The 14,969-nt window shown below is 40.6% G+C and overlaps 1 protein-coding gene across 6 annotated transcripts in view; it reads left to right on the top strand.

Annotated features, from left to right (window-relative positions):
* LRCH1 (leucine rich repeats and calponin homology domain containing 1) overlaps nucleotides 1-14,969 on the top strand; it is a 203,188-nt gene that overhangs the window by 116,108 nt on the left and 72,111 nt on the right. For all 6 annotated transcript variants that reach the window (XM_075199714.1, XM_075199711.1, XM_075199713.1 and 3 more), the window contains exons 5-8: nucleotides 988-1,124; nucleotides 3,405-3,535; nucleotides 4,585-4,669; nucleotides 14,423-14,531. In XM_075199714.1, the coding sequence (XP_075055815.1) occupies nucleotides 988-1,124; nucleotides 3,405-3,535; nucleotides 4,585-4,669; nucleotides 14,423-14,531 (462 nt within the window). The remainder of the gene's footprint in view (nucleotides 1-987; nucleotides 1,125-3,404; nucleotides 3,536-4,584; nucleotides 4,670-14,422; nucleotides 14,532-14,969) is intronic.

The raw sequence follows: 14,969 nt of genomic DNA, 5'->3' as shown, positions 1-14,969 counted from the left end.
ACTTCACTAGGAAGTTGGCGGGATTTGGAAGAGTGATCTGCTCTCCCGGGAGTTCGGGAGACCCTATAAACAATGATGATTATAGCATGCATTTAAATACTCCTCTTTAATTATTATCTAATTATAAAGCCCAGATAATAAGAATAGTTGGTAAGAATTGCAGAAATAGAGGGATTTTCCCAAGGACAGAGCTCAAATAAAACCCGGGACTTTCCTTGGAAATTAGGGATAGTAGGCAGCTGTGACATAATTCTTAATTTCCTAAGCACTAGTATGTCACATATCTGTATATCTAACTATCTATCTATCTATCTATCTATCTATCTATCTATCTGTCTATCTATCTATATATCTAACTATCTATCTATCTGTATATATAAAAACACACTCTCTCACATTATGTAAAATATCCTTTATTAAAATAAAAACACCCCGACACACCCTCTTTCACCACTTTATTTCTCAATTAAGTGCGTGGGGGAGGGGGGTCGAATCAGCTTCTTTGTTGCAGCTTGCAAATCCCTTTGGAAAAAAAACCCTATATGGAATGCTGATGACATGTTACTTGAGGAGCCACAACACTAGTGATAGGCCCATACCTGTCAGACTCTAACCAATACAGAGCGGCTTCACTCTGAGTAGGAAAGCTGCTCTGTACTGGTTAGTATTGGTGAGACCACCACATGGTGTCTTTATAGAATAACCCCAATTATGACTAGTTTTCTTGCTATTTAAAAAGAATGTTGTTTTCTTGTAGCATATTCAATATGTATACTTGTGAAATTCTATGGTGCACTACATTTACAATTTAAGCACAAATACTCATACAATAAATACTACCTATTTGTTTTTCTTGTAGAAGTAACTGAGATCAGATATAACCTCCACTACATAGGAGCTCAGACTTCATGACTTATTGCTAGTCAAGTGTTAGACATTTTCTTCCAGATCCATTGTCACTAAATAAATGTTTCTTTTTATTTACAGAAATTGTAGATCTTCCCTTGGTAAAATTAGATTTTTCCTGCAATAAAGTCCTGATTTTACCACTTTGTTTTAGAAAAATGGTGCAATTACAAGTATTAGTACTTGAGAACAACCCACTGCAGTCTCCTCCAGCCCAGGTGAGTCATGTTCCATATTATCGTTGTAACTGTGTTAGGGGCCAAGTGCCATCTCCTGGGGTAGATGGTGGGGTACAGCAGCAGAGAAGTAACACAAGCCCAATGTACAACTGGCCTCAGTCAGATTTATTGAGCAGAAACAAAAAAATAAAATTCACCTTGCCTGTCTGGCTCTAACTAAACATATGTCACTCCTGATTAACATACTAAACAAAAACATAAGATGTTCCAGCACATAAGGATTACTCACAATTGATATCAGGCTTACAGAGACCCTGCAGTCCCTTTCCCCATTTCAACCATTAACTAGTCTGCTGTCAGACTGGCAGAACAAAAGACCTGGACTGGACCTTGTAAATGGAGCCCTCTCTTCTCTCTCCATTTACACCCCAGGGACCCTTACCAGCTTTTTTCTAAAAGTGAACACACTTTTAGGGAAGCTCCTTCTCACACAAAATAATCTCCCTGGGGTTTTTAAAATATGTAGGTCAGAAACCTGTGACTAACATGTCTGACCTGAAATACCATTCCCGTGATTTTGTCACACAGTCTATAGATTTGAGTCTATTTTGTCCACCTATGTTCTGGGTCTCTCTTTAGAACAGAGATAACATACAAGGAGTGGGAGGGGTTTAAATTCAGCAGATGTAGAAAAGGAAAAAAACAATTTTATTTTATACTTTTTTGGACTAGAACATGTACGTGGGCACAAAGCTTTCCAACACTGTTATTTAGCTGATCAGACCAGTTTAAACTTACAGAGGAAACTTTTTAAAGTTTGCAATTTCCTTCTTTCACATGGCAAGGAGGAATTTGTGCTCGCTGCCATATGAAGGGATATAGAAAGTATCATAAACCTTATTATTCAGTAAAAACATTACATTTAGGGGGAGATCCAATTTGACGTGTGGTCTCTCTGGAATGTTCACGGAGACACTTTGCGCCGTTGTTAAGGCTGGAATCTGCGCTCATTTTTCCTTGCACCTTTATGAGTGATGTTCCCGAGCCACATCACTGGCCATTGAATCTCTGTGTATTGTACTGTATTCACTGTGAAGATTATATCTTGAAGTGGAAAATATACATAAATTTGCAGTGGTCCCAAATGTAAATTTGACTAGTACCCTCTGTTGCTGGAACATCCATTAACACATAAACCCATACTAGCCTGAGCTCTGCTGACTTCTTGTGCCATGACTAAAAGCATAGCCCTCTAAAAACATAGTAAGTTTTAAGGTGCCCAGTTTTGACAGCCAATTAGGCGGTTTTAGACTTAATTGGATGCAAAATGGTGCATATATGGGCACAAAAAAATACTCAATCCTGGGGCTAAACGCATTAAACTGTGATTCTGGCAAATTGCCAGCTAGATTTAATCAGCCAGAATCACAGTTTAATGCATTTACTCTTTGATCTCCACCTGATGGTAGATGTAGTCAGCCAATAAAAGTATTAAGTGGGTGTGATGTGTGATAAAACCTGTGTGTTACTTGTGCCAGATTTCATGTTTACAAAAGAGTATAGCATGTATTTATAAATTGTGTCTATGACACTATAGTTTCATTTACACAGTTATATTTCTACCAGTATTTGTTTGTTACATTACATTTCAATTGATATGGTTAATGTCATGGTGGACAGTAGAAAGATCATGTTAGGTTTGCTTAGCATAAAATACGCAAATTTGTACTGCGCATGGAGAGAGAGAGAGAGAGAGAGAGATTGATTCATGGGCAAATAACCCACAATCAGGGATATATTGTAATTGCATGTTTAATATTTTCTTTGTAGGATTGCATATGCCTTATCTTTTAAACTTTAGTTTTGTTTTATTGTTTGCCATTTACATAGGGAATACAGTGTTCTGTACAATATATTGTTTCTATTTCAATAAAATAAATGTGTAAAACTACATTGACTGAGCACTGAACAGTGTTGTAAATGACAATACATTATACATGGAACATTTATGTAAACATTTGATAAGATATATACAAATTATGTAATAATGTTTGTCATAAAAATATTATTATTATAATGCAACTGTTGGTAGGACCAAGGAGAAAGGCACTCCATTTGAACAGCAAACTAGTAATTTAAGTCTGAATAGAGTATTTCAACATATTGTTTACTAATTCTATCTTCCCATCTATGGACTTTTATTCCACTGGGACAGGATTGTGTCATAGTAATATGTTTGTGGGTACAGAGAATTGAAACCATCTGGGGAGAACTACACTTAACTGCATCTTAATACAACGCACTCTTCATCTTTTCTAGATTTGTATTAAAGGCAAAATACATATATTCAAATATTTAAGTATACAGGCTTGTCAAATGGAAAAGACGGGCGATGCTTTTTATCTTCATTCCATTGAGAGACCAATTTTGCCGCAGCACGTTGAGGAAAGGTGAGTGTACATACCTGGGTTTGGGTAGAAAATAAGTTTACATTCAGAAATTTTGCAATGAAAACAGACACGGCCCAGTCTGAGGAGTAGAAGATGCTGCCCCCACCTGGTAAGGTAAGGAGCAGCAGGTGTTGGGGCGCTGCACAGAATATCCGTTAGCACATTTGTATAAACACTTAATTTAAAGGGTGTGAAAATACAAGGTTCCCAAATCACTGTATTAGAGGAAAAATAGACGGATGATTTATCCTGCAGAACACGATTAAATACAGCATGGCCCCCTTAACAATAGCAGGTCCAACAAGTGAGGAAATCAGTTCAAATAAATCCAGTGAGATAGGTTCCACATTACATCTCTGGCAGAGCATCACCTCTTGGCCAAAGTCAGTCACATTCGTCTCCAGCTCCAAGGGTAGCCTCTTTAATCACCTCATAATCCCACCTTAGGAACTGCCTGCCCAGGGGAGTTGCAAAAGGTCTCGATTGGTGGGCTTCTCTCGCTATCCAGCCCCCTCAGGTGACCCCTGCTGGGTCCGGCTCCTGACTGTCTGTAGAGCTCACTAGCGGACAATAGGAAGCAAACAGAAATAACAAAAGAATAACAAAAGAAAGCAACAATTCAGATGTATGACCTTCATCCCATATAGAGAGGAGTTTGACATCATATTCTTCCCGCATCACTGTGACAGGAGCCTCACATAAATATTCTATGCTGTTAGGAGAAAGTGCTCCATCAGATATCAGTCTCTCTCTATAGCTTCCTGTTTGATTTATTTCCCCTCATCATCTCATTGTCCTAAGTGAACATGTCAGTGCCTCCCACAAGATCAGCACTGATTTCCTGAAATACTTTGTGCTGCTATGAGCCTTGTGATGATCTGTTTGACAACAAGTTGCATTTACCCTAGTCAAATTCACCTTAGCAACACAACTTTTTAAAGCAAATTACTATTCACTTTTAAATATTACAGTGCATGACTTGTCAATTTGTATGCCACATGTACTATGTATATGCTATAATATCGTGCTTTATTTTTATACACCTGTAGTATGGAAGACATCTTCCCAATAAAAAAGGACTCTGATTCTGGTGTTGGCAGTGACAATGGAGAGAAGCGTTTATCAGCAATAGAGGTAAGTTATCATTTATCAATGTAACGAGTTGCACGGTTTTAATCAATTGCTTTTGCTTGAACCTCATCCTATACACATGGGTTGTTTTACATTGTCTGACAAATAACTATATTATGTATTATGGCTGGCTGTAATGTTCTTCTCTCTAGAATTTCTCACTATAAGTAAGTAGAGTTTAGAATCTGTAGAACCATCTGTGGTTATCATGCCATAGTAGTAAGTAACCAACAGACAATACATTATGTTAATGGGAACATTGCCCTAAAGTACACAAATCTTTATATAGAACAAAATATATGGGATAGGGCACCAAGAAAGTGTAGTATTGTTATATAATAGACAGTAATATAGTGACTGAAACCATAAATCAATGAATAGAATAATCCACAAGTGTTATATAATAGAATATTGCAAATTTATAGCAAAGTTAGCCAAAGAAACCAGGGAACACAGAGAGAGTCATAGTTTTCAGAGGGGTTAAAAAACGGGGGGGGGGGGGGGGGGGGCACAGAGGGGTTAAAAAACGGGGGGGAGTTAAAAATGAGGGGGGCAGCATGAAAGAGGCACTTACATACAGTTGTGGTGAGCAGTGTAATCAGGTTTATAATCACTGAAACTTCTTTGTTACCCGCACACCTGTGCCATCCCCGGACTTGTGCTCCCACACACTTGTGCCATCCCTGTACTTGTACACGCACAAACCTGTGCCATCCCCGGACTTGTACACGCACACACCTGTGCCGTGCCCGATCTTGTGCTCCCACACACCTGTGCCCTCCCCGGACTTGTGCACCCTCATACTTATGCCCTCCCCTGACTTGTAAGAAAACGCAAAGGAGTTTCACTTAAAATGAAGGTGGTTGGCATGCATATACTTTTATCTCTGGATCTAAATCTCCAACAACCTTTAACTGTTTATTGGTTACCTAGTACTTATTCAGCCAGGGCCTGATTAAGGGTTCCAGCCGCCCCAGGCTAACACACCGGTTGCCGCCCCCCCCGGCGTCGTGCCTTCCGCCCCAGCCAATACCTATATTTCTATATTTATACACAGTGTTCAGAGTGGAAACTTAGAACAGTTTTACAATTAAGGCAGGAGACAGTCTACCAGCCCACTTTACCAGTGTGTGTGTATGTATGTGTATATATATATATATATATGTGTATTATTATTGACATCAATAAATGCAAATCCTTCACTACTGCTGTTCACAGGCCCTGATTCATTGAGGAAAGGAAATCCCCCAAAAATTGTAACTTTGCACGTGGGCAAAACCATGTTGCATTGGTGGGGGGTGTAAATTAAAATGTGAGGCCAGGTTTATAGTTAGGGTAGGTCATGTCCTAGGTCAACTTTAAATTGCAGTGTAAACATTTAGCTAGCAAGTATTTGTGTGTAACATTAAAAAACAGCCAGTATTTAACTTATGTGCAAAATAATAAACTAATATGTACCCCTTGTATTGATTGTAACATGGTTTTCTTCAAGTAAAAACTTACTTATTTTTTTAATTCCTTAAATTAATGAATCAGGCCTACAGTTTGAAAACACATTAAAATTTCACTTAAGTAAAAATCCACATTCAATGTTAGACAGATTTTGCTGTTCTCTCTTACCTGATCTTGCAGCGTAGACTACCTGATGTCCTCTCTTGCTTGTTCTTGACATATTGTTGTCAGTTGGCTTCTGAAACCTTGGGGTCCTGTATTGAAAATGTGCAAAAATGCAAAATGTTAACAAACCCTGAATGATTACAACACAACAATCCATTATGATAAAATAAAACAACCCTTTAGTACAGGCATATATAGATAATAAAAGACATGAAAATTATTTACAATCATATACTAACATCTATGAACCCCTGACAGTCAGTACATTAAACCCCCAGCCCTTAGCCAATTTATAATTTTTATGCCCTCTGCAGCTTATTTACCCCCCCCCTCCCCCGAGTCATGATCTCACCTCTGGTCCCCATATAGAGAAAAATATTTATCCCCCTGCAGCGTCCCCCCCGTAATTATTTGAGCCTGTGCTGTCCCCCCCAGCAATTATTTGTGCCTGTGCTGCCCCCCTCCCAAGTTATTATTGGTGCCTGTGCTGCCCCCCCAGTAATTATTTGTGCCTGTGCTGCCCCCCCCCAATAATTATTTCTGCCTGTGCTGCCCCCCCAGTAGTTATTTGTGCCTGTGTTGCCCCCCCACCCCAGAAGTTATTTGTGCCTGTGCTGCCCCCCCCACCCCGGTAGTTATTTGTGCCTGTGTTGCCCCCCCACCCCAGTAGTTATTTGTGCCTGTGCTGCCCCCCCCACCCCAGTAGTTATTTGTGCCTGTGCTGCCCCCCCACCCCAGTAGTTATTTGTGCCTGTGCTGCATCCCCCGAGTCCCCCCCCACCCGTAGTTATTTGTGCCTGTGCCTGCAAATGCATTACTTTCCCCCCCGTGTATTATTACTTCCTGGGCAGCCATTCAATCTTTTACTTACCTGCCGAGAAATGTGATCTCATCTTCTGTTCTTCTCCGGCGGTGACTGTTGTTTCAGTGCGGGCGCGGTCTGTCTGCTTAGGGTGGTCATGTGAGATGTTAACATCTCACGTGACCACACTGAACAGCGCACCGGGCACAGCACTGACGGCAGCTGACAGCTTTTGATTAGCTGTCATCTGCCGTCTTTTGCTTACTGCAGCTGAGCCTGTGTATGGAGTCATAGGTGGACTCCATACACATGGGTGGACCGCATAAGGTAGGAATTTGGGGGCGGGAGGGGACGGGTGGGTTGATTCGGGCAAAAAAAAAGGTTTGTTTTTTTTCCAACTAAACAGCGCTGCTGCGCCCCCCCCCAACCCAGCGCCCCAGGCTGCAGCCTGGTCAGCCTGTTGGCTGATCAGGCCCTGTATTCAGCTATCTAATGGTACTGTTGATTTATTGCTTGTTCTCTATTATACTTAATGCTTTTATTGTTCATTTAAGACTGTATCTCCCCTTTTCCCCCAACTACCTACCCATGTAATTTTTCTTGAAACAGCGAATAAATCCTCCTAATCGTTTACCTAGACCACCATAAATAACTTGTAATCAGTCAATAGTAGAAAGCCCATAGAATTATCTGCCAGCTATTTAGCCTCTTGTACTGAACTATTCCACAACTCTTCAGTCTTTTCATTGAAAATGAAAATCATTTATTTCTGTGGTCATTGTTGGTGAAATCACATCTCTCCATCCTGGAAAGTTAAAAATAGAGTCCCAGCTGCAGGAAACCACTAAGAGGGTTTCACCTGTGGGATGACCTTCTTGGCTAAACTGAAGTGAGAGAGCCATTTTTATTACCCTGCTAGGAAACATCTGGATGAAAGAGTACATTGCCAAGCCACAGAGCTAGATAGAAAGTCTCCTTCTCTTAGGCTACTGCAGCAGTGGTTAAGACTGATTATTTTGATTTACTTGAGAAAACATTATGCTTGGTGCGCCGAATATTTTTGGTTCTGCTCTGGTTACCATGTTTACATTCATGAATATGCAGCTGAACACAATCATCAGCTAAATTTATGGGGTTACAGGTATATTATGAAGTCTAAATGACAGTGCCTGTAGTACCCGGAAATGAGTGCTGGCGGATATTGCGGTGCTGTCCGGTGGCTCATTGTGAGTAATTGAATTGCTCCCTAACACTTGAAAACTGCACAGAGGACAATGTTCTTTCGATCATGCAAACATAAATCATGTCTATCATAGCTGTATTCTTATGAGATATTTAATTTAACATTACTGTCCTTTAAACTCAAATTGTATAGGCTAGCAACATTTTTACTGACTGGTTATGAAGGACAAAGAAACAGAATGTTTAAGTGGGTCCATCACATAATCACAGTGTAGTATGAAGAAATATTCATGGGAATTCATAGCAATAGTCATAGCCTATTAATAATAGGTTACATTGTCATGAATATTGATTTAACCCCAAATAATTGTTTTTTCCACTACATGTAGGTATTGGTCCCTTTTTATATTGAATTTAAAAAAATTGTGTTAAAAAGGTTTAGTAGATATACAAAATATAACTGTGACAGAATAGGCTTACTCTGCCAACCCCCTCCATTATAATTTGTAGGGTTTCATAGATTGTCAGCAACTAGTTGTCGCAGGCTACTCCTACTGGTGCCACTTAAATAATAAAGCCTATGAACACCTGTGTCAGTCAACGACACACCAATGTGATGTTCCCAGTTACAAGAGGATATTTCTGCCAACACTTAGTTCCCGGCATCTGGAAACACTTTGACTTCTTGGGTCTTGTTGCTGCTGTGTGACGTTATTTATGAAACTGGAGGATTGCTTGTTGGTTTTGGCTGAGCTCTACAGAGAGGTGCAGAGTCTAACGTGCCTCTAGTCTTCAGCAGGGACCCCCGCAAGGGAGTTTGGACTTAGGAGACACGCAGGTAGCGGTCCTCAATGAGAGTATACAGCGAAGCAATTAGATGGATGAGTCAGAAAATCCAGGTCAGACCGCGCTAGCAGGAAAGGTACCGAAGGGAGATCCACAAACGTAGTCAGGCAGCCGAAGTCAGTCACAGGAATAAATCACCAAAGCCAGAAGGGAGAAGCAGGAGCAGGTCAGGATACAGTCGAGGTCATACACAGGAGCAAAGGGATACAAGTCAGACACAGGAAGTGTTGGAGTAAGGGGACCCAATACTATGGCACCCAAATGGTGCCAGAGTCGAGTATAAAAAAAGGGAAGGAAGGAAACGTAATTACCATCGACGGTGACGTGAACTACCGCTACCAGAACCAGGAATAGCGTCCTGTTGCCCAGCAACAGAACGCACATGCGCAGAGCCATCCAGGAGGTGGCTGGAGGTTGCACGTCTGGTTGCCGCAAGCGCGCCATAGGAGGCAGGCGTCCATCCCTGTACGGAAGCGAAAGCACAGGGATAGCGCCTGGCATGCTGCAGCACCTCTTTGTTGGTTGTTGGTTGCTCTGGCTGACTCTTTCCTAACTGCTTACTTTGGATAACCACTGCTGGGTATGTGACCAGAGCATTGATGTAGAATGCTGGGTTTAACACAGGACAGAAGGGGGATTAAGGTGTAACTAGAATACAGCAGAGACAGGTGTCTCACAGGAACAAGCAGGATCTTAGTAGTATTGATGACTATCTCTTAAAAGAGCGGTTCCTAATTAGCACGGCCACTTGTCAGATAGCTGCTTCCTGGAAAAATCCCGCACCCCCTACTCTCCAAATGGTCTGTGGTCGGGTTTGGCACACTTACCAAATGGAGCACATCACTAGTGTGCTAAGGGGCTCCTCCGTGTCTTTCCATAAAGTCTGGTCTCCATGGGCTTCACACCATAATCAACCCATGCTTCAATTCTAGGCCGGTCCTCTATTGAAATTATCGTATTTGACTACTCCTTCTTGTCAAAGGCGTGAATTCCTTACCCCCTACCCATCCAATTCTCTTCCCCCCCCCTTCTTGCCCACCAACTTTACTTATCCCTCCCCTTCTCTTCTTTTCCTTTTATTATTCTTCTCTGCTTTGTTCAAAATAAAAAACAGCATCTACATGGTACAAGATTAACACGCAATCAAATTTGCTCTGTAAAAGCATGGTGAGAAAAAGTTGTACAGCGTGTCTATCTTAATATGTACAAGTATTTGTCAATGTACCTTTTGGAAAATTTTGTAACTTTGTTAAAGATAAGATGTAATTATTAATAAAAGGTACTTTAAAGGAAAAAAAAAAAAAGAGCTGTTCCTTTGAGTGCATAGGCAAACCACTTGAAGGTGTTAATGTTAGACAACTTTACATGGGCTTCTAACCCTTCTTTTATATAGTTACTTACACAGGGCTCGGAGTAAGTACGCTAGCCACAGCCAATGTAACCAATCCAAACTGACCCCCTTATCTATGTATGAGGGTCATCCTGGTTACATTAATTTATTATTATGGTAGGAGGTTTTCACTGGGTCTGTAAGTCTGCACTGGGGGTTCAAATCTTTATATCTCCTACATAGATTTATTTCCAAGACTTTGATACCAGGGTCTAGTGCCACCTCAGAACCAGCTGGGCTAAATTGAACTCCAAGAGGTTTGGAGCCAGATCCCGTGGGCAGAGCCTGGAATTGCCTGCAGCTGGGGGTTCTCAAATGCACTACTCCTTCAGAGTTCATTAGAACCCTACTGGAGCAGCTGGTTCTGGCACTGCCACTCTCCGGTCCCTGGACCTGGTTCTGGAGTCTGTCACCACAGGCACTCCTGAATCCCATTATATGACCAGGGGAGTACTCTTTTCAATTTAGACCTAAATATTTTATACATATATATTTTTTTAACTCCGTAAAGACCCAAGCCACAATAACCAAATGCAAATTGCAAATTGAAAGAACCCTATCTTATCTTTTGTGATCAGATCATTGCAAGTGTTTTCCCCTTTTTAGTGTAATGTAAGAATCTAAGATGCCAATGACTACAATACATAAAAAGAATTTTATGGAAAACTATTATAATACGTTGTCTTATTGCAATTCCTCCACAGATGGACTCTCAAACCTCACCTGGAAGTGTAGCTGAGTGTATTGCACATGTGGGGCCTGATTCCTTAAGGATAGAAATCTAAGTTTAGTAGAGATAATCGACCCAAATTATTTTGTCAACAGTTATTTATATAGCGCCTAAATATTCCACAGAGCTTTATAGAGAACATTTAATCATTCTCAACAATCATTGTATCAGTGGAGCTTGCAATCTAGATTCCCTACCACACAGATACTAGGGTTAATTTTGTCAGAAGCCAATTAACCTACCTGTGTGCCTTTGGAGTTTGGGAGGAAACCCACGCAAATACATGGAGAACATACAGACTCCACACAGATAAGGCCTTGGTTGGAACTCATATCATGACTTCAGTGCCGTCAGTCATCAACACTAACCATTGTGCCCCACAGTTGGATTAAGGCTCTGGGAGCCTGTGAGACTTAGGGCTCCCCCTGCCTTATGATGTAACATAACATGGTTATTATTTTAGACACATTTTACACAAATACACAGGCAATACTGTTAGGTGATACAGCTCTGCCTTCAGAAGCAGTACAGTGTGAAGCAGGACATAGCTCTCAACTGTCATTGCAGCCGGACCAAATCCTCAGTCCCGAATTTGGGCAGTCACCCAAATTCAGGACTACCCCACCAGATTCAGGACAGTTGTCAGACTGTCCTGCTCTCTCCTACCTGTTCTTGTCACTTTCACAACTTATGGCTGCTGGTGTCTTAAGATCAGTTGCTGCTTGTCTGGATCCTGAAATGTAGGAGGCCCTATTTAGAAAAATAAATGGGTGCATGGAATGTAGAAAACTCCAACCAGCCCCAGCATTAAATCAACAGCACCCACATTTAATAATTAGGCCTCCCTTCATCCTCAACATTAAGATAATAGTTTTCACATTTGATAAATAGATCTATTTCTCTCCAGTCAGCCCTGACATTACATTAATAGCATACCCATTTAAAAAATAGACCTATTCTCCTCCAATCAGCCCCAATATTAAATTACTAGTATTCTCATTTAATAAATAAACCTATTTCCCTCCATCGAAACATCGCCAACAATAATTTACGTTTAATAAATATAACAATTTCCGACAACCATCCCCAAACTCAGGCCCACATTCAAGAAATACCCCCAAGCCACCCCAACATTAAATTAAAGGTCCCATCACCTCACCATACATTAATAGACCACACTATTAATTTGAATAGCCCAACCAATAAATTATTTGCCGCACTATCATCCCACAAATAAAATAGCACCTATTAAATAATTAGCCCCCACCTACACTCCATTAAATGAATAGCCTACCTTCCACCCACATTATATTGAGACCCCCAATCAATGCCATTACACATTATATTAAAACCCTCCCTCCCTTTCACCACACATTATAGTAAGATACTCCCCCCCCCCCCCTTTCCCTCAAACATACCTTGTTCCATCCGCGCTGTGTTGGAGAGGCAGAATCTTCTGTCTGCCTCTCTTGCATTTCTGCCCACATGGAACAGCACCTGTCATGTGGTTTTAATTAAATTAAATTAATTAGTTTTAATTAAAATTGAAATGGTGGTGGAGAACACAAAATGCAAGTTCAGCTAAACAGACCATTACTGAACCAAAAGAGTGGATGGCTAATTGACCCGAAATCCACTAAACCACGGATATCACCTATTACTAATGACTTGCGCTTAGACTGACATCAGAGAAACTACACCCCTTCTAGACTCACAAAGATGTACCCATACAAAACAGGTCAGTGGGTCCCCCACAAAAAAGGACAAAGAGTCACATTAACTTTGAAGGGGGAAGTGACCTGCAGCCAATCAGTGAAAGCGCTGTATGTATTTTCCGCTGACCGCAATGCCTTCTTAATGCCAAATGTGCCTTGTCTGTAACGAGGGAGAGAAAAAATTAGTACCAAGCATATCATAAATCACAACATCAACATTGCAAAGGGAGAGAAGGAGCAAAAGAGTCAGAATAACCAAGTGGGAAAACCTGTATAGAGAATCCGAAGACCTCCCCAACGGATTCCATTGGCTGATGCCATGGAGCTTACTAAAACTTTAACCCTTAATAGCTAAGTGCATTGTACACACACACAAGCATACTGCATTAAAATGCGTTCGGGCCCCCATTCTTAACAGTGACTTATTCACCATAACAGATACATCAATCAAAGCAGAGCTAGCCAAATCGTTGTTGCTTTTTAGAAACAATTAATATTTACTGCTGAATAAAGGTGATACATGCTGTATTTCCACCATAACAGAAATAATAATAACAGTGACTTGCAAATAATTGTATTGTTAATGGGTTTGTGTGAATTAGTAGCATTCATTGGAGAAAATTCACTGATCATTTGCAAGTGTTAGTTTTGAATTTATTTGTTGCCGCTAATTGGTATTTGAGTGTGAAATCAGTGTCTCAATTTTCTTTATTAATAATGCTCAGACTCGGTTTTCTGATAACCGAACCCACCCGAACTTAAGGGATCCAAGTAGGCTCACGAGCCGGCTCGGTACTTTCGCACGTCCTCAGATCTGAATCGAAGCAAAACGTCATTGTTGTATTGTCGGATCTCACGGGTTTTGGATTCCATAAGTACCTCCCTCCCCAAGAGATCCAGCGACATTGCTCACACAGAAACAGGGGTAGCAGTGTTCTTGTCACTCTCGATTCTTAAGTGACATTGCTCTTTGCCATTGCTCACACTGAAACAGGGGTAGCAGTGTTCTTGACACTTGACAAAAATTGATTGGAAATGACTGGAAATTAATTTTTATTGAAGTTAATAATAATAATGTAGTAACAAATAAAGAGCAAATTAAGTGATTTTAGCAAAAAAAAATAGGGATTTTAGAAAGATTTTTTTTAGAAAACCAAAACACGCGAGGGCAGTTTTGCCAAAACCAAAATATGAACTTACTTCAGATCCAAAACACGGGGGTCAGTGAACATCTCTATATTTTATGAGTAAAATATTTACTTAGTATTTTAATTATATTTGAGTTATTCATTTAGAGTCAGGTATTTATCTCTCATTCTTATTTGTAGGCTACACAATTGTTTTTCATTGTTTCATTTTTCTTGCTGCAATATAGACAAAGTAACTTTGAGTTGACAGTGGGATTTGAATCTATCAACCTCATTGTTAGTTATTTAACAACTAAACAACTATATCAATATCCATTTATTCACAGCCTTGTGATGAAGAGTCAGCTAGTCCTAGCGTGCCAATGTCAGACATTTTGGAAGAGGAGAATTTTGCAAAAGAAGATTTAGACCAACAATTTAACAACTTAATGAAATGTAAGAGGTTTAATGAGTCCTGTACTGATTATATGTGGGTGGTTTCACCTACAGATAGCTGTTTCATCCCTGCATGTTACCATCAAGAACCTTTTCCCTTTGGGACATAGCACAAATAGCGCATGGGTAATGTACCCAAAGATAATGGGCAAATATGTACACATTGTCATGCATATAAGTATACTAAACACAAACAAACATAAATGTAGTAGTTATACCATAATTGTCAACTTGGGCAGCATGATCTCCAGAAGGGTGCTCCGTCATGGGGGCGTGGCCACGCAAATCACATTGTTAGGCCCCGCCGCTTTACAAATATCGGACTATCACAGCAGGGGGCAGGCCCAGGATGCCTCAGTAAGCCCCACCCACTTCACCAATGAAGAGGGCAGGATTCAGGAGGTTGCCCCAGGGCAACTATGAGTTATACACAATGAG

This window comes from Mixophyes fleayi, chromosome 2 (genome assembly GCF_038048845.1).
Source record: "Mixophyes fleayi isolate aMixFle1 chromosome 2, aMixFle1.hap1, whole genome shotgun sequence".
NCBI classification, from domain to species: Eukaryota; Metazoa; Chordata; class Amphibia; order Anura; family Limnodynastidae; genus Mixophyes; species Mixophyes fleayi.
Note: the sequence above shows the minus strand (reverse complement) of the source record. Positions and strands in the feature narration are given on the sequence as shown.